The sequence below is a fragment of the Xiphophorus maculatus genome, chromosome 12, assembly GCF_002775205.1.
Source record: "Xiphophorus maculatus strain JP 163 A chromosome 12, X_maculatus-5.0-male, whole genome shotgun sequence".
Lineage (NCBI taxonomy): Eukaryota > Metazoa > Chordata > Actinopteri > Cyprinodontiformes > Poeciliidae > Xiphophorus > Xiphophorus maculatus.
This window is the reverse complement of record NC_036454.1, coordinates 27,455,955-27,476,407: the sequence shown is the minus strand read 5'-3', so window position 1 is coordinate 27,476,407 and position 20,453 is coordinate 27,455,955. Positions and strand designations below refer to the sequence as shown.

At 38.2% G+C, this 20,453-nt stretch overlaps 1 protein-coding gene across 1 annotated transcript; it reads left to right on the top strand.

The window, feature by feature from the left end:
* Window positions 1–8,146: 8,146 nt before the first annotated feature.
* Window positions 8,147–17,759, top strand: LOC102221504 (ATPase family AAA domain-containing protein 1-A-like). The gene is made up of 10 exons (XM_005812056.2): window positions 8,147–8,234; window positions 8,636–8,836; window positions 9,213–9,311; window positions 9,431–9,551; window positions 10,377–10,577; window positions 11,141–11,247; window positions 11,328–11,417; window positions 12,341–12,391; window positions 12,606–12,778; window positions 16,862–17,759. The coding sequence occupies exons 2-10, from the start codon at window positions 8,663–8,665 to the stop codon at window positions 16,989–16,991; spliced, it is 1,146 nt and encodes a 381-aa protein (XP_005812113.1). The 5' UTR covers window positions 8,147–8,234; window positions 8,636–8,662; the 3' UTR covers window positions 16,992–17,759.
* The last annotated feature ends 2,694 nt before the right edge of the window (window positions 17,760–20,453 follow it).

The window sequence follows — 20,453 nt, the reverse complement described above, 5'->3', positions numbered from 1 at the left end:
AAGGAAAAATACCTATCAATCATTATCCCTAAAATTTATTAACATGTATTTTCAACGGGCATAATGTCTGTTGCCTAGACATTATGCCTGGGCAGCAGGTGATTAGAAACAACATGAGCTTAAAGAAATTTGTTCAAAAGGAGAAGTAAGTGTTAAAAGCATGAGTTGACGCTACGTTGCTTTTATCTTTCCACAATCAGACAAGAGTTGAAGTGAAAGTGAGTGGTGTGAAGAACGTATTTATTTATTTTATTTGCAATTATTATTTCAACCGTCAAACATCATTCGTCTGCGATTTCCGCATGGCTTCCAGCGCTGGTGGATGTCATTTTACCCAGAAGGCCTGGATGGCATACACTGTGACAGCCAATCTCTGACGGCGTCTACCCAGCATGCTCCTCTATTTCCGCACACTGAATGTGTTCCTTTTTATTTATTCATTCATTTCCATGTGGCCAAGCACTGTCACTTTGATGAATTGGACCTGGAACCAGCCACTTGTTTTCACTCAACGGGACACGCTCCAGACTTAAACATCCACCCCACGAGGAGGAGCTCCGTCATTTCCGGGCTTCATAGAAGCCAGCGCCAGGGCGGCCGTCATCCTCACCCGCCGCAGCTTCGCTACCTGATTTCCCCTGGAGCTTTAATAATGGCAAATGTTTTTGGGGCGACTGAAGCGGATCCTTTCGATTTCATCTGCACCTTTCGGAATACTTCATGCCAGAAGATTACAGAGACAAGTCCCGCTTTTCACAGCAGTGGTGAGTGGATATGAACATAAAGTGGCCTTTTTAATTTGAGATGGTCGGAGGTTGGAGCTCCTGACTGGATCAGCCCAACCAGCTCTGTGAAGTCAGAAAAGAGGTTTTTAACCCTTTCATGCATAGTGGTCACTACAGTGGACAGCTATCTAAAAGCCATTTTCTTGTGCTTCCTGTGGATTTTTATGTTATAAATGCACACAGACCACTGAAGTGGACACTAATGCATCATATAATATACCATCAACTACTGGCCATCAGCTGCAAATGCAAGAAATTATTTTTGTTAAATACAATATGGCCGACAGACAAAAAAGCATGAGAACCGACCCGGTCCCTCCTTCTACTGTAGACGACTCTTGCCAGTAAAAAAAATATTGTGACATCAGATAACCCCTAAGGAACAATACTACTGATGTATTTTTCAAATAACAACTTTGTATTTGGACAAAATTACAATTGATCACATAAAAATAAAAAAAACTTCTTTTTTTTTCAAAAAAATTTTCCTACCTTTTTTATGCCTTAAGAAAAGAATTTTAAAAAATGGAAAAAAAATTCTGACACAAAGGATCATAATTCATGCATCAGAGGGTTGTAAAAACCTCCACACCCACTGAAGGAAACAAAAACCTTAAAAATGTTTTTTTTTTTTTAATGATGATTTAAAGGGGCATGTTACTCAATATATAGCACTTTGCAAAAGCATTCACACCTCCACCTTTTCATATTTTGTCACGGTGAAACCACACATATTAATATAGTACACTGCAAAAACACAAAAAACCTGTCAAGTATTGTTGGTCTAGTTTCTAGTGCAAATATCTTAGTGTGCTTGAAATAAGACAAAACAAACTCACAGGTATATTTTCAGCAAGATATAGGAGCTCATTTATTCTCCCCGGCCTTCAACACCAGTTAAAGAGAAAAGGTAAAGGATGGAAGGAAATTGCTGCAGCTAAATTTCAGTATTGTTTGGTTTTTATTCACATTACTAGCTTTTGGTATCTCTGCCAAATTTATATTTGTCTTATAAATCTTTTTTTACTAAACTTAATTTTATTTCCATCTTATCATTTATTTACCTGTGATGTTGTGTTTGTTGCGAAGCACTTTGGTCAGCTGAGGCTGTTGTAAATGTGCCATATAAATAAACTTTGACTTGACTTGATTTAAGTCAATAATTCCATAATTCTGATGATAAAACGCTAGATCCACTGGTACATTATTGCACTTATAAAATGGGAAAAATGTCTTGTTGTAAGTTAAATAACCTGTCAATTCAAGTTATTGACTTCAAACAAGCTCCTATAACTTTACCAAAAGTTACTAGTAAATGAGTTCTGCCTTATTTCAAGCCTACTAACATATTTGCACTGGAAAATGGACCAAAAATCACTTGATGAGATTTTGCATTGTACCCGCATTTTTGAGTGATGGGCCACAACAAAGAGCGGTATCACATTTTTGTGAAGTGGAAGAAAAATGTTGCATGACTTTCAAAAATACAGGTAATAATCAGGGAAGTGTGCAATATCAAAATCTCTGTACTAATACAGCCATTTTGTGAATGTTTAGTAGAAAACGGTAAACAAGCAGGATCATGAAGACCAAGAGCACACTCGACAGATCAGTGATAAAATTGTGAGGATGAGTAGCGGGGATTTGAAGGAAAAATGGTCAGAGGCTGAAAAAGACTGCCGTCCAGAGCGATGCTGGGGAGAAATAATGGTCAGACGTTTCAGTTTTTAGCTGTAAAATACTGACCCAGGCATACTGAATGCAAATAAGTGCCACACTTCAGAGTTTTATTTAAGATATTCTGAAAATGATCATTTTTCCCTTTGACTTCACTGTTTTGCTGCTCTACGAAATAAAATCTAAACAAAAATATCGTGTAGCTTCTGGGTGTAACGTAAAATAATGTGAAAAATTTCAAGAGTTATAAATAGCGTAGGTGCTGCAGATTAAGAAAAATTTTTTTTCTCTTTTCAAATTCTTACACTCTGCAACAACAAAAAAAATCAGTGCACATTCTAACAAGTGTTTTAAATTCTTTGGATTGTGATCGTAACAACAAAAAAAAGGTACATATTTTTCTGGACTATCTTATCAAGCACCATTTATCCTGCAATCCTTTTCATATTGGTAAAAGAAATCATATCTACACCTGCTTAAACCTGTTCAGGATCACCGTACAGGCTGGTATCTGTATCTGTCAGTCTTGGACAGGAATGTAAAATAACAACTCGTACAAATATTCAAGAACCGCTGCAGCGAAGTTGCAGGGAAGTCTTGGAACGTCACATTTTATATCAACAATAAATATCTCACCAGATAGAATGAATACCCAGCTAATGTAAAACTAAACTTTACTTGAAATTGTCCAATAGGGAGCAGGTGTAAGACCATTCAGTGACATTGTAACATTAGCTCTGAATCAGGCAAGTTAAATATGTAGAAAAACATTTTCCAAGTTGTCCTTCAATTTTGTGTGACAGTGACATTGTCTGGAGGGGGGCGACAAATTTGGCAGCCAATGAAGAGAACAAACATCTGGTTGAGTTGACGTGATAATATTTAGTGAACAGTTGGATCAGTGTTATCTTGAAGCTGTGAAAAAATATATATATTTATATATATATATATATATATATATATATATATATATATATATATATATATATATATATATATATATATATATATATATATATTTTTTTTTTTTTTTTTTTTTTTTTTTTTTTCCCCCATTTTGACTAATGACTGTTCCTAAATTTAACACGACGTTTTCATTCCTCGCATTAGGAAAGGCGTTTCCGTGTTTTCTAATTCCACACTGTTGCGAGTTGACTCCTTCCTCCTGTCACTGTTCCTGATTCTAACAATGTAATGCTTTGTTTCAGGCGATAATTGGCTCCTACTTCCCACTGTCATCCTCGCAGATGCTGAGTGTACTGCCACTAAACACCGACTCGCTGCAAACTGCCATCATTATCAGCCCGCTGACAAAGCCTACTTGACAGCACAAAAATACGGCGGCAGCGCCGAGGAAAACAACGCATGCCTGTGAAATATTTCAGAAATGATAAAAAAAAAAAAAAAAAAAAAATTTTTAAATCCCCCGGAATATTTTATCCCCCCCCGGAATATTTTATCATGAATTTCCACCCCACTGGATCCGCGCACAACAAAGTTATTTCCTCTTCTAGAGATCTGAGATCAGCCCAATATATATGCATGGACTGGCGTGCCATTGGGAATGCATAGTCTTCTCTCACCTGTCTCAGGTGATGGAGGGGAAAGAAGAAAACAAATTATCACTTTTTTTTTTGCAGCCTTTCTTGCTGCATTCTCAGTGTTTCCGTAACCATGGTGAAGTCTGGAAGGGTTGTCAGGAGCTGCAGCTGTAATCACCTTCCCCTGGCGGTGGCATTGGATTGGAGACTCACAAGACTTACCTTGGCAGAATGAACAAAGAGTGCAGAAGGCCTAAGGACGCCTCACTGTGTCGTCTAATTCTTTTGCTGCAGTGACACAATGATGTTTGGTTCTGTCGGGCTCCTTTTCCTGCTCCTCCCAAAAAAATGTGACAAAGAAAACAAACAGCGGAGGTCGATTAAATGGTCATAAGGAATAAAAAAGGGGAATTTTTTTTAAAGGCCTGTCAAACATCTACTTAGCCAGGTGACATTACTAAAAACCATGAAAATGACAACGAAACTGCAAAAAAGTCAAACTGAGTCTGAGGGTTGCACCAACTTCCTGTTTGGTGGTAAACTTTCGCGGAGGACAGCAACATCAGACCGGTTCTGTAGTGTTTGGTTCCAGCAGCCTTTCATCTGACGCACCCTGAAGCCGATGAGGTCAGCAAGGTTAAAGTTCAGAAGCGTCTGGTTTCCCTTGGCCAAGAGGCTGGCCTGTCGCGTTTTACAGTAGCTACGTTGTTTTGCTGTGGATCTAACTACCAAAAAGCAGGTAACATGAATTACGCTGAGTTCCTGGATGAGGTATGAGTTTTGTTTTCATTCGCAAGAAGACAGATTTCAAAGTCAGATTCAGGATTTCTTTGACTAAGCAAGTCTGAAGTGGTGGCATCAAATCTCTGTGGATGACTTTGCTAAAATACGACAAGTGAACTTTTCGAATCAGCTTTCATCCAAACATTCACCTTTTTAAAAAACTAATCTGTGATAGTGCCCCACATAGACCCATTTTAAAGCTCTTGGTCAGACTAGCAATGGGACTGCAGTACTATTAATTCACAAATAGCTTTACAGGCCTGGATGCATGAGCAAAATGTCACGAGTTAGGGGGAATTTTCAAGACCTTAGAAGGTTGTACAAATGAGATGATAAATGTGACAACTGTAATTTAATGTCTCATTCTAGGGTTGAAAGCAGATTTTTTTTTTCATATCCAAAGTGTAACATTTTAACTCATGTAAATAGAAGCAGTAAAAGTGGTTGTCATGCTAACAAAGAGTCTCAACAATACATCCCAAAAATCACATTGCAGAATTTTTAACAGCACAAAGACGATTTTCTCAACATTATGCAGCTTCAGAATGCTAAATATTTAAGCTTTGAGTTTTACTTCAGGTTCGGTGACAGTAGATGGAGGCTTACAGGGAGCTAAATGTGTGTGTGTGTGTGTGTTTTATTTTCTTATACTCCCACCTGCCTGAGAACGGTTGCTTAGGCAAGCTGCTGCAGGCATTGCTGGAATGTAAAGCCAGGCTGTTCCTTGCAGATATTCAAACTTATACTTTCATGCCCAGCCTCATCAAAATGGCCCCCGTTATAGGCTGCTATCTCCTGGGACTCGCTTCTGCAGTACAGAAGGATTAAAAGCTTTTTATGAAGCATTTTTCCCAGCCAAAGGTGTCTGCAGGAGCAGCGTGTGTATCATTTTGCAGAACAACGGTGGACTTGACTGCATTTAGCGTATTGGCACAAGATGGAATACCTGCATCCATTGTGGTGAATTCATTTACCGCCCTAAAGAGATGGTTATTTTTCTGCAGGCTGAAAGAAATAAAGGAAAAAATCTGGTAAATTTTCCTGTTCTGCTGTTCTTTCTCCACTGGGCCGCATTGGTAAAAAGTTACATGTGGTCGTTGGCTCGCAATCTGTGACAATTAATCCGTTTGTCCCCCCGTGTGATGAATTGCATATTAAAACGGGCCATTTGTTAGAGGCTTATCTTTCGGGCTGATGTTAGGAAAGGCTGAATTATTCATTATCAGACAGTGCTGGAAAGGAGTGGAAGACAAACAAAGATTACGTCTTCAGATGTGCTATCTCACACCGGGGTGTATTTGCATGTAGCCCACCCCCAGGACATTCGTGAATGCCTGGTGTCTAATCACAGGGTTCTTAAAGGATCTACAGATGTTCCTGAGAGATATGTTCAGTCCAAAAGTGATAACGCCATGTTTCACAAAGACAAGTTAGAGGAGAACTTGTATATAAAAAAAGGGGGGAAAAAAACAACTTTTGGCACATTTTGGAAACAAAGCAAACCATTTAAAGGGGTGTGTAAATGTAAAAGTGTCACAATATTCTGGCAAAATCTTAAACCATTCTTCATTTATTTACAGATAACGGTAAAATTACTCATACCCTCCCTGACAGATTTAAAAGACAAAACATTTTTATTCCATCAAGAATTTTGTTTCTGACGGAAAGTGAGTCAGGCATCTTGATATTTCACAGCTAGGTGTGCTGGGTGACACAGTCGGTTATTGGCCTGAGTTGGTTTTGCCGTTCCTTTTTAAACCTCTGTCTGGCCATGTGGTTTGAAAGCTTGGGAGCGAAAGTCGAGGTTATGATCCCTGCCCACTATGATCAATGAAAGAGACGTTTTGGACTTCCCTTTTCTTTCTCTGCTCTTTCTACTCTTCATCAATGCCGCCTACTTTCAAGCTCCTCTGAGCTCTAGGGCTGTAGGTCAGGAATTATTTGAACTTTATACATGTTAATCAGCATTCGGTAAAAATTAAACATTGTTGCCATGGTTACACATCAAAGCAATAGTCCAAAAGTTTAAAAGAAAAAAAAAAAAAGCAAGAATTTTTCCATCTGCACAACATCCAAAGCATGAGTGGGACAGTTCTCATAAAAGCAATGTGAAAGTAGTATTGGCTTTTAAAAAAATATGTATTTTATGTGTTTATGTGCAATTATTCAACAAAGTTATGACAAAGTGTGTTTATACCTTTCTCAGTATTCAATGAATAAGTCACTATTGTTATATTACAACATCTGAACCCTTTCTATAACTGTTAAGCAGCTTTTGGAATTTTTCATCCATTTGCAAAACTAGCAAATGGATGTTTAAAGACATGTCAGTCTTTAAAATGTCAGTCTCCAGATCTGTGAAGTTGGTAGAAAAATCCTCAGAAAGAATTGTGGTTGTACTGTAGTTATTGCAGTGGCTGGTTCTATAAAATACCGCTCTAGGGGGACTGAACACAAATGCAGGCCACACTTTTCAGATTTTATTGCCCAAAGAAGTAAAGTTAAATTACCGTTATATGAGTTTTTCCTTCTACTGTACAATCACATAAAAACACAAAATCCATAACAAATGTCATGTGGTTTGGGCTTTTTATATGGATACATTTCATATGTAAAAAAACAAAAACAACTTAACATTACAACATTAACTCCCTATTGTGTTAGTTGAAGTCAGTGGATAGTCAAGTACAGGTAGCCCGTTAGAGGCTACCCTGTTTCTTAAAACAGTTGAATTTCTTAGTATTGAATTTTCTTATTTGAATTTGAAAGTTTGAATTTTTTTTAGAGCATTGTATTTACAACAAGCCTTTAGTGCAACAACTGGACAGAAATAACTGTAACCTTATTAAAAGTCTAAAGAAAAAAGAGATTAAAAATTCAGAGGTGTTCTTAACTTTTCTCTGGTAGTGTTGTTTTATGAAATCATATATCCGCTCTCTGTTTGTTTTTCACCTCATCACCATCCATCCATCCATCTTCTTACACCCTTTGTCTCTAGTGGGTTCCAGAGGTGCTGGTGCCGTTCCGGGCGAGAGGCGGGGTTCACCCTGGACAGGTCGCCAGTCTGTCGCAGGGCAACACAGAAACAGACAGGACAAACAACCATGCATACACACACTCACACTCACACCTAGGGAGACTGTGGCCGGAGTACCCGGAGAGACATGGGGAGAACATGTAAACTCCCTGGGCCGGGAATCGAACCCAGGACCTTCTTGCTGCAAGGCAACAGTGCTACCACCTCATCACCGTGTTTAGATAATGTGTGACGGTAATGAAAGTGCTGTCCGTGGTGCTGATACGTGTGACCGTTCTTCGTGAAAGCGCCGCCATCCAGCGGTTGTCAAGGAACGGTGCGTTCAGGAACAAAAGTGTTTGTTCCTACCCGAGCCACAAAAACAGTTGCGCCGTCAGTGAGGTTTTGCTAACATAGCTCATTTCAGTTTTGGTAAGTCTATCTCTCTTTTTTTTGGTCTTGACGAATAAACTAAATTATATGTGGAAGCATAAAATATTTTATTTTGTATAAATAGTTCCGGGGTTGAAACAGTTCGCGGTATTTTAGTAATACTTGGCGCAGCAGAAGCTTCGGCGTACCGACAGTTGCTAACCTACGAATGTCCTTCGCAGCATAAAGTTAATGTAATCTGTCACAACTGGCAAAGTTTGTATTTGAAGTCTTTATTGATAAACTGCTACGCTTAAATACATAATTCAAAATATAATACACCTGACGTAAGATGAGTTTAATGACCAAATCACGCTGTAATGATGCACATCTAATCTAACTACTTATTTCTGTTTTGTTTCTGTGTCCATCTGCTGCTCTTTCGCCGCCTCCTCTTCCAGCCAATGGACTGACATCAGCCAGCACAGATGCTGCTGAAGGATCTGCCCAGAGACGCCCTGTTGCGGCCCTTGTCCAGGAATGAAGTGATTGGCATGTTGGTGAGGTTGAGCATCTTTGGTGCTGCCACGTACTACAGCATCAAATGGGTGGTGGAGGCGATGGACCCCACCTCTAAGCAGAAAAGCCAGGCCAAAAAACGGGTATGTGAGCCATTTGGTGCCAGACACACGTGATAAAGATGTGTAAAAAAGCCTAAAGATGAGTACATTCATTTTGAAGTAATATAACCTCAGTGATTTTTTTTTTATATTCAAATGTAAAATTTAGGTTCAGTTATGCAATGATTAACAGTAAGGATAGGATTTTCCATGTATTCGCCCTTTCTTTCACTACAATCCCACAGAGTGTTTGTTTCTTGTTCAGTCTTATTCTCATCTTCTCGTCCCGTACGTCTTTACCAGAGGTGCCAATAGCTACAACGGTGTGACTGTTTCACTGTAACCTTGACAACGCACCATATACTGTCAACTCTGGAAATCCCGTTGTCTTTATCTGACTTGCATATCCCAACTCCAGGCAGAGGAGCTGATGAGGAGAATAGGCTTGGAGGGCATCACACTGACTGAGTATGAGATGAACATTGCATCTCTCTTAGTCGATCCCCAAACTATCAAGGTAAAGTTCTCCTTCTGTTTCTGTAGCGCAGGGATTATTGAAGCCATATATTGATTTAATCTTTAATCTTTCTGGGTCATTGTGCTTTCCTTGACTCTATGTGTTGTTTTTTTTTGCAGGTGTCTTGGAGAGATATAGCTGGTCTGGATGAGATCATTAAAGAGCTGCAGGACACCGTTATACTACCGTTTCAGAAGAGACACCTTTTACCCAACTCTAAACTCTTCCAGCCTCCTAAAGGTAACCCAAAGTACATTTAAAATAGTAATAAGTATATTCCAGGATCACCACATGGCTCAGTGGTAGAGCAGGCGCACCATATGCAGAGGCTGCAATCCTCAAAGCAGTTGATCCGGGTACGATTCCCGTAGCCGGCAGCATTAGCTTCTCTCTCTGCCCTCGTTACAGTCCAGCTGTTAATGAATGAAGCCCACTACTGTCACAAAAACACATATTCTAATGCAGATAACTTGCTATGATAAAATCAGATGGAATTAGTTTTATTACTGATTTTATCCCTAGTCAGCTTGCAAAGCATAAAGTCCGATCCCAAGTATTCTACACTTCAATATAATAAACAACAGTTTTCTATGGAAAGATTTAAAGTAGTAGCCATCTTCTGAGCAAACTTTGTTAGTTTTCTATCAAGTTATAAAGGATTTGAAAAGTGGAATAGCTACTTAAAACACCTTCATAATGTACAACAGTAGATGTTCAGCATTTACTTCTCAAGTATTTCTAGTCACTCAGTTCTGACCAGACATGCGGTCACAAAAAAACATTCTCCGAGTTCTCTTAGACGTTCAAAATAATAACTAAGCTATTTGAATTCATTTTATAATCCTTCTGAGTCAGTCAGCTTAATATCAAATTACCAGATTTATCCATGTGACATTGTGACAACAGTGCATGAATTGTAGAGGGAGGTGGGTGGAGTTATTTCACTGTTTGACACACCGAGCCCCAGAATGGCTCAAGCCCTTAATTTTAGCTGCTGCGGAAATCTAGTTCAATCCTTCAGCTGATTTTTTATTTTCCCTCTGATTTATCTTTTGTTGTTTACAGGTGTTTTATTGTTTGGTCCTCCGGGATGTGGGAAGACCATGATTGCCAAGGCAACAGCCAAAGCCTCAGGCTGCAAGTTTATCAACCTGCAGGCCTCCACGCTGACAGACATGTGGTACGGGGAGTCGCAGAAACTGACCTCCGCCGTCTTCTCGCTGGCCATCAAAATCCAGCCTTGTATTATCTTTATCGACGAGATCGGTGAGTTGTACGCCACTTTGGTACATTTAGATCGTTGAGGTCATTAGCAGAGCTAAAGAAGAAAGTCAATTTCTTTTTCATTTTGTACTTCATTCTTTACGTTTTGTAGCTGCAATGCAAAAGCACATAATCTTACCAAATGTATTTGTCTAGTTTCTAATGAAAATATATTGTTAGACTTGAAATAAGACAAAACTAATTTACAAGTAACTTTTCAGCAAGATATATGGGTTGGTTTTAAGTAAATAATTTCTTAGTATTGATGAAAAAGTATGAGGTCTGCTGACAGATTATTTTTACTTATAACTTATATACTGGGAAAAATGTCTTGTGATAATTAAAATAATCTGCCAATGGAACAAGTAGTTTTTCATCAGTATTAAGGAATAATTTTCTCAAAACAAGCTCCCACATCCATCTTAAAAGTTACTCAAGTTATTCTAGTCTTATTTCAAGATATTTGGACTAGAAACTAGATCAAAAATACTTTGTAACATTTTATGCTTTTGCAGTGTACATTCACTGTGAGTTTTACTGAAATTAATCTGCGTCTCGTCTTTTAGAGTCATTTCTAAGGAACCGCTCCAGTCTGGACCACGAGGCCACAGCCATGATGAAGGCCCAGTTCATGAGCCTGTGGGATGGCCTTGACACTTCTTTAACCACCCAGGTAAAGTTAGGCGTCCTCAGCATCATCTGTGTTAAAGGCACAGTGTGTGTTTGAGCGGCTGTGGTTCTGTGGGACTGCAGGTGATGGTGATGGGAGCCACCAACAGGCCGCAGGATGTAGATCCAGCGATCCTGCGAAGGATGCCTGCCACGTTTCATGTCGGCCTGCCGGTCAGTATAGGCACGCACTTGGGGTGGGTGCTTATTGTATCGTTTATTGTTTATCATAATAAGAATTTGGATTTATTGTTGTCACGATAAATTCTAATTAATAATGTTTAAGACCCTGCAAAGTAGTCCTTGACATTTTTTTCCACTGTTCAATGAAAGCAACAATAAATAAATACCACTAAATATGAAAATACAGTTGTCGTGCGCAATTTAGTGATAGAAATCACACTTCCTTATGTGACTGGTGTCCTAAAGTAACACATTGCAATGCGGGAATGTCTCTCAAGAGCAGCATTTCTGTTTGTGGGACTATAATTGATGTGACGATGATTGTCCTTTTAGTCTAATTGCGTGTATATTCTGCTGACTTTATAATTATATTCTTGTAATTAAACAAAGTGTTCATGTAACCAGGCCCTAATACTCAATCATACAAGTCATGTAAGGGATGATTGAAATAAAAGCCATATTTTTGAAACTATGTTCTGTCAGTTTGAGTTTCTGTTTAAGAAAAGAACGTGAGAAAAAAACTCAGTTGAAATCAGAACTGGTCTGAAAAAAATTTTTGATTGCATCTTCAAGGCAAATCGCCGAGCCCTCATTTCTACTTTATTTAGTAGTTAGGGGACTTCGTTTAAGGGTATGAGAGTAAAGGGGACTGAATGCTGCATCCATATTTTTCAGTTATTTTTTACTGTGGAGTAAAATGATCATTATGCTTCCATCTACCTATTATGTGCTACCTTGTGTTTGCAATTCTAATCACATACAATTTGAAGTTTGTGCTTATAACTTGACAAATACAGGAAAAGTTCAGATTGTTAAAATACTTTTGCATGACAATGTATACTTTGATGATTTATTTGTTTAGTTCAATGTTTTCTATATAACCCAAAGCTAACATTGTGCTTCTGTCTTTGCAGAATGCAAAGCAGAGAGAAGACCTCCTCCGGCTGATTTTAGCAGGAGAAAATGTGAGTTGTGATTTTTTTTTTTCTCCAACATGCCAGTCTCTCAAGTCACTTCGTCACAGCTCTATTTTCTTTTCCAGTCACTATATAAAAAAATAAATCCCATCAGGCTTTATAGCCTTCTTTTCACTGACAGACAAAAACATAGCCTCAGGACGGCCGAGTGACAAACGGGATGTAATGTTCACAGCAGGGTTTGTCCTTCTGTCCCACGCAGCTGAGCCACACCATAAATCTGAAGGAGATTGCAGAGAAGACCGACGGGTACTCGGGCAGCGACCTCCGAGAGCTCTGCCGCGACGCCGCCATGTACCGGGTCAGGGATTTCGTCCGCAAGGAGCAGATCAGGCAGATCGCGCAGCAGCTGCAGAGCTACGAGGAGGAGGAAGGGTAGGTCTCACACCTGCACTTAACGTGTCATAACAATGCATATCAGCAGTCATGTGATTCATGTGTTGCAGTCATGTGATTCAGATTTTTCAACAAAACATGCCTAAGGTTAACTGGTGTCTTCAAAGTGTGCTGAAAGCCATGAAAGTAACAGCTGGGATGAAAAGTACACAAACAAGATTTTTCCGTCTTTTGGCTCAGAAAAGAACTACACCCGTGACAGGACTGGGTTAGTTTTGTTCATTTCAACCACTTGCGAAAGTAATAATAGTAATAAAAAAATGTAATACGTAGATTAGCAGTCCAGCAGGAGCAGCTAATTATCCTCTCCACTCTGTTAACTCCACTTTCATTCATGCTTCCTGCTGCTGACAGTTTGAGCCTGCCTTTAAATTAGAGGAAGATGAATTTCATGTCGATAAATTACAGCTGGCTAGTTTTTCTTTTTATTTGTTTGTCACGTTTATGTTGAAAACATTTGAAAACACATTTTCAAAACCTGCCACACGCCAATGAATAAAAAGAACAGACAGATCTGCTTCCTTGGCGCGTTACTGTCATTTTTGTGCAGCCTGCAGAGCCGAAGATATTTATGACTTGAAATTTATAACACCTGACTGAATGAGGAGTTGTAAAGTAGCAGGTGAAATGGGATGATTTATAAAAGCTGATGTATCGTAGCTATGTAACTGTTAGAATTTAATTTTATTGTTAGAGCACAACTGTAGCAAAGCCACAAAAAAAAAACACAGCAACACCACGAGCATACCAGCAGTTATTTGGGTTTTAAAACCACTGGCCTGGAATAAATTTAAGTATAATGAAGGAGAAAATAGCTAGTTTATTTCAATATCTAGTACATAATAGGGGTTTGCAATATTATTGTAATGATAATGAAGATTATGGGGGGGAAAAAAACAACAAATTATTACTTATTTTTTAGGAAACCTTATGGTTGGCACATTCATTTGCATTTGAAATGGACTTCTTCAGGACACTTAACGTAAAGAAGTGCGATTTACATCTCTAAGCTGCAGAAGTTACTGCATTTAATTATATTTTCAAATTTACTGATACATATTGATTCTCTTGTGGAACAAACAGTGGGGAAAATAGCGTTTCCAATACTACTGTATTTTTTTATAATCATTTTATTCACCATCAGTTTTAAATCTATCGTGACAATCAATCAAAATTCTTAAAAATGTTCACGATAAATGATAAAACGATACAATAAATATCCACCCCAGCACATAAAATCTTACTCCATATTTCATCCAGGAATTTTAGCAAACAACTGAAATTACGTTTCAGTTAAGAAAAATATCAGTCAAATCAGATTTAATCAAATGTGAACGTTAAATGCAAATACTGTACAGGGTTATGAAAGTGGCCAGTACTGTAATACAAAACATACTTTGTTTTTAATATCGGTATTAACTGTAAGCTTTAGGTCACAGTATTAAAATATATTAATGCAAATTTAAAGATACAGATTCTCTAAAAAAAATTCAGTGTTAAAAGCTGTGAAAAGAAAAACAAGCAGTCTGCAGCGTTGTACTCCAGTGGAGGGCAGCTTGAGCTCTCGGCAGCAACACCGGCCTGTTGTTCAGCTGTTTCCAGTGAGGCAGACACTTATTCCAAGTGCTTATTTAAAAACGGCCCTAAACCTTTCAGAACAGCACTGCTGTAATCACTATCTGAAACCATGTTTGCCACCTGGACAGAAAACACTCATATCAAGCATGTCTAAACTACTTTTTGAAGTGATTCTCAATAGTGGTGGGCTATTGGTTCCAGAGTCTTTTTTTTGTCTTTTTTTCACACCGAACCATGGCTTCAGATATGTTCTTAAACTTTTGATGAACTGATAACACTCGATTTGAATTTAAAAGGAGTTGAATGAAATGGAAATTGAAAAGGCCATTTTATTGCTACATTGCATTTACGTTTGTCTTCCCTCATGTTTAGGATTTTGATAGGAGATATAAGTATATAAATTTGTAGTCCACAGAATATGAAGATCTAAAGTCAGGAAGGCTGAACGTTTTTAGTTCCCTGTTCATTTAAAAGCAAATGAAATGTAGTTGCCTTTTAGTACTTTATATTTCATTAACAATGTTTGTTTATGTGGTTTACTAGAAAAATATCTTTGTTATATATTTAATGTGACAAATGTGATTTAGAGTTATTGAACATAAGATTATTGAATAAATTGATTTCCTGCTGTTGGTTTTTGCTTTGGTGCTTTAAAACTCTTAGATTTTTATAGCTAAAGGCCCTATGTTACTACTTGTAGAAATAAAAGTTAGGTTTGTGTCTTAAAGTAAATTTTTTTGTCTTTTTTTTTTAGATTTTTTTTGGCACTAGTGAACTTTATTGACAATTACCAGACAGGTCCAATCAGAGTAGGCAGGGTAGGTTGCCATGGTTTCTGACTGGTTTCTGCTCGCATTGCCAGCTTCAGTCTGGTTCCACCACTGATGATGTCTTCTTGTTTTATTATCAGCCACGTTAGCTGCTTATTCCTTTACCACTGAATGGATGGGGTGCTGGTCATTTCACCTCTTCATACTTGTTGGAGTTTCTATCAACAACAACCAAAAACCTTTTTTTTTTTTAAATCTCTTGTTGATAAGCCTCCATTCTCCAAATATTTTTGTCTCAGTAGATAAACAGGCCTGATGCAGAAGGGACTAAAAAAGGAGTAAAAGATTAAGAAATGATTTTTGTCTGACTAAATAAATGTGAAGTTTATATCCAGCTGAAATTGTATTCTTCGTTAGACAGATTTTCAAACTGATTAAGATTGAGTCTAGATCATCTTAGCAGATCTCAGGTCATTGAACAGCAGAGAGAAAATGCTGAATACTCACATCAGTGAGAAAAGTTAGCATCCTTGTTTAAGAGGAAATAAAATCAACCATGAGTTGGTAACGTTGCCATTGCTGTTGATCAAAAGACAACTTTGGTGTTTTTCTGCACTCAATAAGTTTTTGGTTTTTCATTAATATTTTCATCAATGCTTCCATTAACATGGTGACTTGACTGCATACAAACAGAACATCAGCATCACACAGTTCTGGAAGTCATTAAGCCAAATGGATCTGGTTAACTTTGCAAACGGCTCTTATAAGATCTTATTTGTGCAACTCATTTCTATGCTGTTGCTAAGCAACCACTGAAATCCCCTGATGAAGAAACACATTATTGCTGAAGAAAAAAAAATGAAACTATTTTTCTTTTCAGAGCTCCATACACAGAGCGTTCCATTATGGCAGCAAGAAGCTTGTGGTGTCAAATGAGCATTCACAGGAAACGACACGTGCTCTGCACACGCAGACGGCTCCGATGTAGATAATGTAGTCCTCATTACACACAGTGGTGCCACAGACTTTCACATTTACAAGTTAGTTTGCTTTATTAACACAAAGATTCAGGATTACAACATTAAGCATGTAATTCTCTTGAGAACCTGAAACATGGCTAGAAGAAAGATGTAATTTAACAAAAACCAATAAGAAATGGAAGCAATACACGCCACATTTTGGCAATTTAACTTTTTTTTATTTTGAAACTATGTATGATTCTAATCTTTTTTTTGAATCCACTGATATGAAAAGAAAAATTAAGCCGACACCGCTATACAATACTTACACGTATGTATCTTTTCAACACCTTAAAAAAATACACCTACGCCACGAACACTGCTGATAACCCCACAGTTCTTTACTAAACAAATACCGCATGACCGTCCTCTACTCCTCCTTCCAGGAACACAAACGGCAACAAGACAGACATAACCATCAGTTATTAGTACCTGCCGTGTTTGAGTGGAGAGAGCGACACCAGTATGTTTAGAAATGGCCGACACCGACGTAAAGCCGTTAACTCGTGCATCGCTAATGACTGTCTTTCAGTTCCTCTGTTATGTGCTGGTTTGTGTGGCCTATAAATCCCTGTAAATCCCATTGAAGGTTGTTGTAATTTGTGACTTACTATAAAAAAATGTTTATTATTAAAACTGATGTTTGTTTTATTTTAAGCAGAAGATCTCAGACCTTCATACTTTCTCCATTTCAGGCCCGTTGACGAGGATCGGCTGCGGCCGGTGACGCAGCTGGACCTGCTCTTCGGCCTCGATAAGATGAAGGAATCCAAGCAGGCCACTGCTGCTACTCTACCCATCGTGGCAGATGTTCCTCTGGACTGAGTGCCGTTGTTAGGAACACTCCACTCACCTTTCTAGTGGCTGCGCATTCCAGCTCTGAACGCAGACCACAAGGAAGGTGCCTTTGGAAAGGCAAGAGACAAAAATCCAGTTTTTCGGCTTGGTAGAATCCTGCAGGCCATGTTAATCCAGTAGTGAGCATTACCCCTCATCTTCTCCACCCACCCGTACATGTGACCAGGTACAATAAATGAGAACTGTGCAATTCCAGCTGCTAGCTTAATGCATGAGAGAACTGTCAATCTCCATTTGTCTAGGAGCGCGTTTCGTGATAATTAATATTTCATAGAAGGTCAAATGCCATTAAATGCTCCGAGAGTTCATCTGAAAAGGAGCAGCCGATAAACATGTGACCTTTTGGCACAGTGGCCTTTTGAATCAGCCTTATTTTTCTAAATTGTCAGATTGAGCGCAAAAGCACCTTGAAAAAAATGAATCGAGGAAGTACTAGTGTTTACAGAGCAGATCTAAAATTGGCTTCATTTCCGATTCTGAGCCCTTTATCTCACCAAATTGGATGGAAAGTGTAGTGACTGAATGTTTTTAAAGCTAATCTTAACATGGAGTTGGATCCATATTTTCTGTTTGTGGATTACATAACACTTTATTTTTTAATTGTTTTCAAGAGTTACGTCTTTGTTTTTATATTGTAAATCCATACATGTAGAGTCAAATTTGAGAACCAGCATTTGAGACGTACAACTTGTCCTCCTGAGGAGTTTTATTCTAAATAAATACGTCGAATATTCATTTTTGGTCAGACCTCAGCCACAACAAAAGTTCGGTTTCAAAGCTGCCTTTGTGCAGTTTTTTAACTTGAAATGAAAGTAGAGCCAAATGCAGAATGGAAGATATTATAATTAAGTGAAAAGTGCGCTTGGATGTTATGAAAATCAGCAATGATGTGAACCACGGCAACATCTAAATATCTGAAGGCCTCAATTATTTACATTTAAGTACATGGCTGTAAAAAGGCTTAATTTCATAATAATAAATAAAATATTTGATGAGAAGCTTCATGGAAAAAAACATGAGAAGACACTGAAATGGAAACTGAAAGATCATCTCCCACTGTCACTAAGGTAACACTGCTGTACTTACTACAGACAAATACTTTCACACTCTGCAATGCGATGGAATTTATAATAGTCTAATAGTTACTATTAAAATCCTTTGTGTACACAAAATGAAAGCACAGTAGTTGGATTTACTAACGATGTCTTGTCAGAGTTTCTTTAAAACTGCAGTTGGCAAAACATGAGCTGCATGTCCGTTTAACAGATGATGCTAAGTTGGCTACCTGAGTAGATAGCCTGACTAAAGCACATTTTCTGTACAAGACAATTCAAAGTGCTTTCAATATAAATCAAAAAGCATAAGAGTTTAAATCACACATACCGTATTTTCCACACTATAAGGTGCACCGCATCATAAGGCGCACCTTCAATGAATGGCCTATTGTAAAACTTTTTTCATATATAAGGCGCACTGCATTATAAGGCGCATAGAATAGATGCTACATTAGAGGCTGGGGTTACGTTATGCATCCATTAGCTGGAGCTGCGCTAAAGGGAATGTCAACAAAACAGTCAGATAGGTCAGTCAAACTTTATTAATAGATTACAAACCAGCGTTCTGAAAACTCCGTTCATTCCCAAAATGAATAAACAGCTGTTTGATTATTTTCCCCGAGGTAAAGTAAGTGACGTGGTATTTTCGTGACACAGTTTATCTTTTAACAGCAGCAAGGTATAACATATAGTGGAGGGGAACTTTTCCTCGATTCAATAAACACGTAAAAAACAGTCTGATACTGTTACGGTAAATCAAACGTTAGTGCAATCACAATATAAATCCACTTCTGCACCATTGATTCATTCATGTTAAATTCTCTCGCTGCTGCTCTGTTCCCGTGTTCTACTGTGTGACTGATCGCCTTTAGCTTAAACTCTGCGTCGTAAGCGTGTCTCTTAATAGGAGCCATTTTGGGGTTTTTACACAAAACCCAGCGTGTACCGCGCACTTCTTCTTCTACGGGGGAGAATGAAGTCGGCGGCTGCTTACCGATGTTGCGAGACCTGTTGTGGCTCAATATCGGTCCATATATAAGGCGCACCGGATTATAAGGCGCACTGTCGGCTTTTGAGAAAATTGAAGGTTTTTAGGTGCGCCTTATAGTGCGGAAAATACGGTATTTAAGCAAGATAAAACAAATAAAACACAAGGAAAAAAATCATTGACTAATTAAATTATAAATAAAAAAAAGTGTAGATAAAGCTTTTTCAGCATGTTTATTTGGAAACTACTAGTGCTTTTAAAGATTTTTTAAAAAATTTGCTCGTGTTTAAGCATAAAAAATAATTATATATATATACAATATACATATATATATCTAACATACATGGTATGGTAAAGAAAGTAGTATTAGAACTAGAATAGTCAATATTTTAGGAACAGCAGGAATCTTTGCTTTTCTCTTTTAAACTTTCAGACCAAGATGTCAGATCATTAAACATGTTTTTTTAAGCCATTCGTTTTTCCTTTTTTTTGCCATACATATTTTTTTGCTTTCTGTCAGCTGAAGCCTTACCTTTGGCCATCTGGTCAGAGTGTGTGTAAAATGGATCTGCTGCGGGCGTCACGCAGCCGTTTTCTTCTGGCACCCACTCAGAAAGCTGGACCGTGTTTGTCATTCACCCACATGGTGGCGCTGTAGATTCACCATCCTTTCGCCGAGGCAGCCGTTACCGACCCACTCTTACTCTGAGCCGTGTTACTGCACGATGGGAAACAAATGAGATGCTGTGTTGTCGCTCCCTTATTGGTTTATCCAGTGATGTTGAGCCATCTGTTGCTCTTCATTAAATAACCTCAGGTGACAGTTAAAGGTCAGATGACGCCATGTGAGCCGCTGCTGCTTGTGAAGCTTAAGTCAAATTTCTAAATGTTTTCTCTCGGTGCAATATCACTGACAAGGTCCTTCATCAGTTAGCACAGACGCTCCACCTCCGTCACACAGGGATCGTGTGTTAAATGTTGTCGGAATATGTGTATGTATTTGATGTGAAATATTAAATATGTTATGTAAACTATATTTATTAAATTCTGTTGGGGGAAAATAAATCATACTAGTTTTGTCATTTCACAATGTAACTCGTGTAATAACTTTCTATGATCGTGAAACCGTAGTGTTTGGTTTTTAAAGAATTGCTGTGGGAAATGTTTCGAGCGCATTTGAATAATTTATAGGGATTTATTTTAGTTTTTTTCTCTTCTATTGATACTATATGCGGTAGGATATAAATGTGTTTGAACTTAAATAAAGGCACAAAACTGTTTAATGTTTAACCCTGCCGCGGTCTTAAGATCACTTCGACCACACAAGTTATTTGACTTTGTACGTAGTCCAGCAAGGTCACGCTGACCCCCTGTGCGCTTTTACAA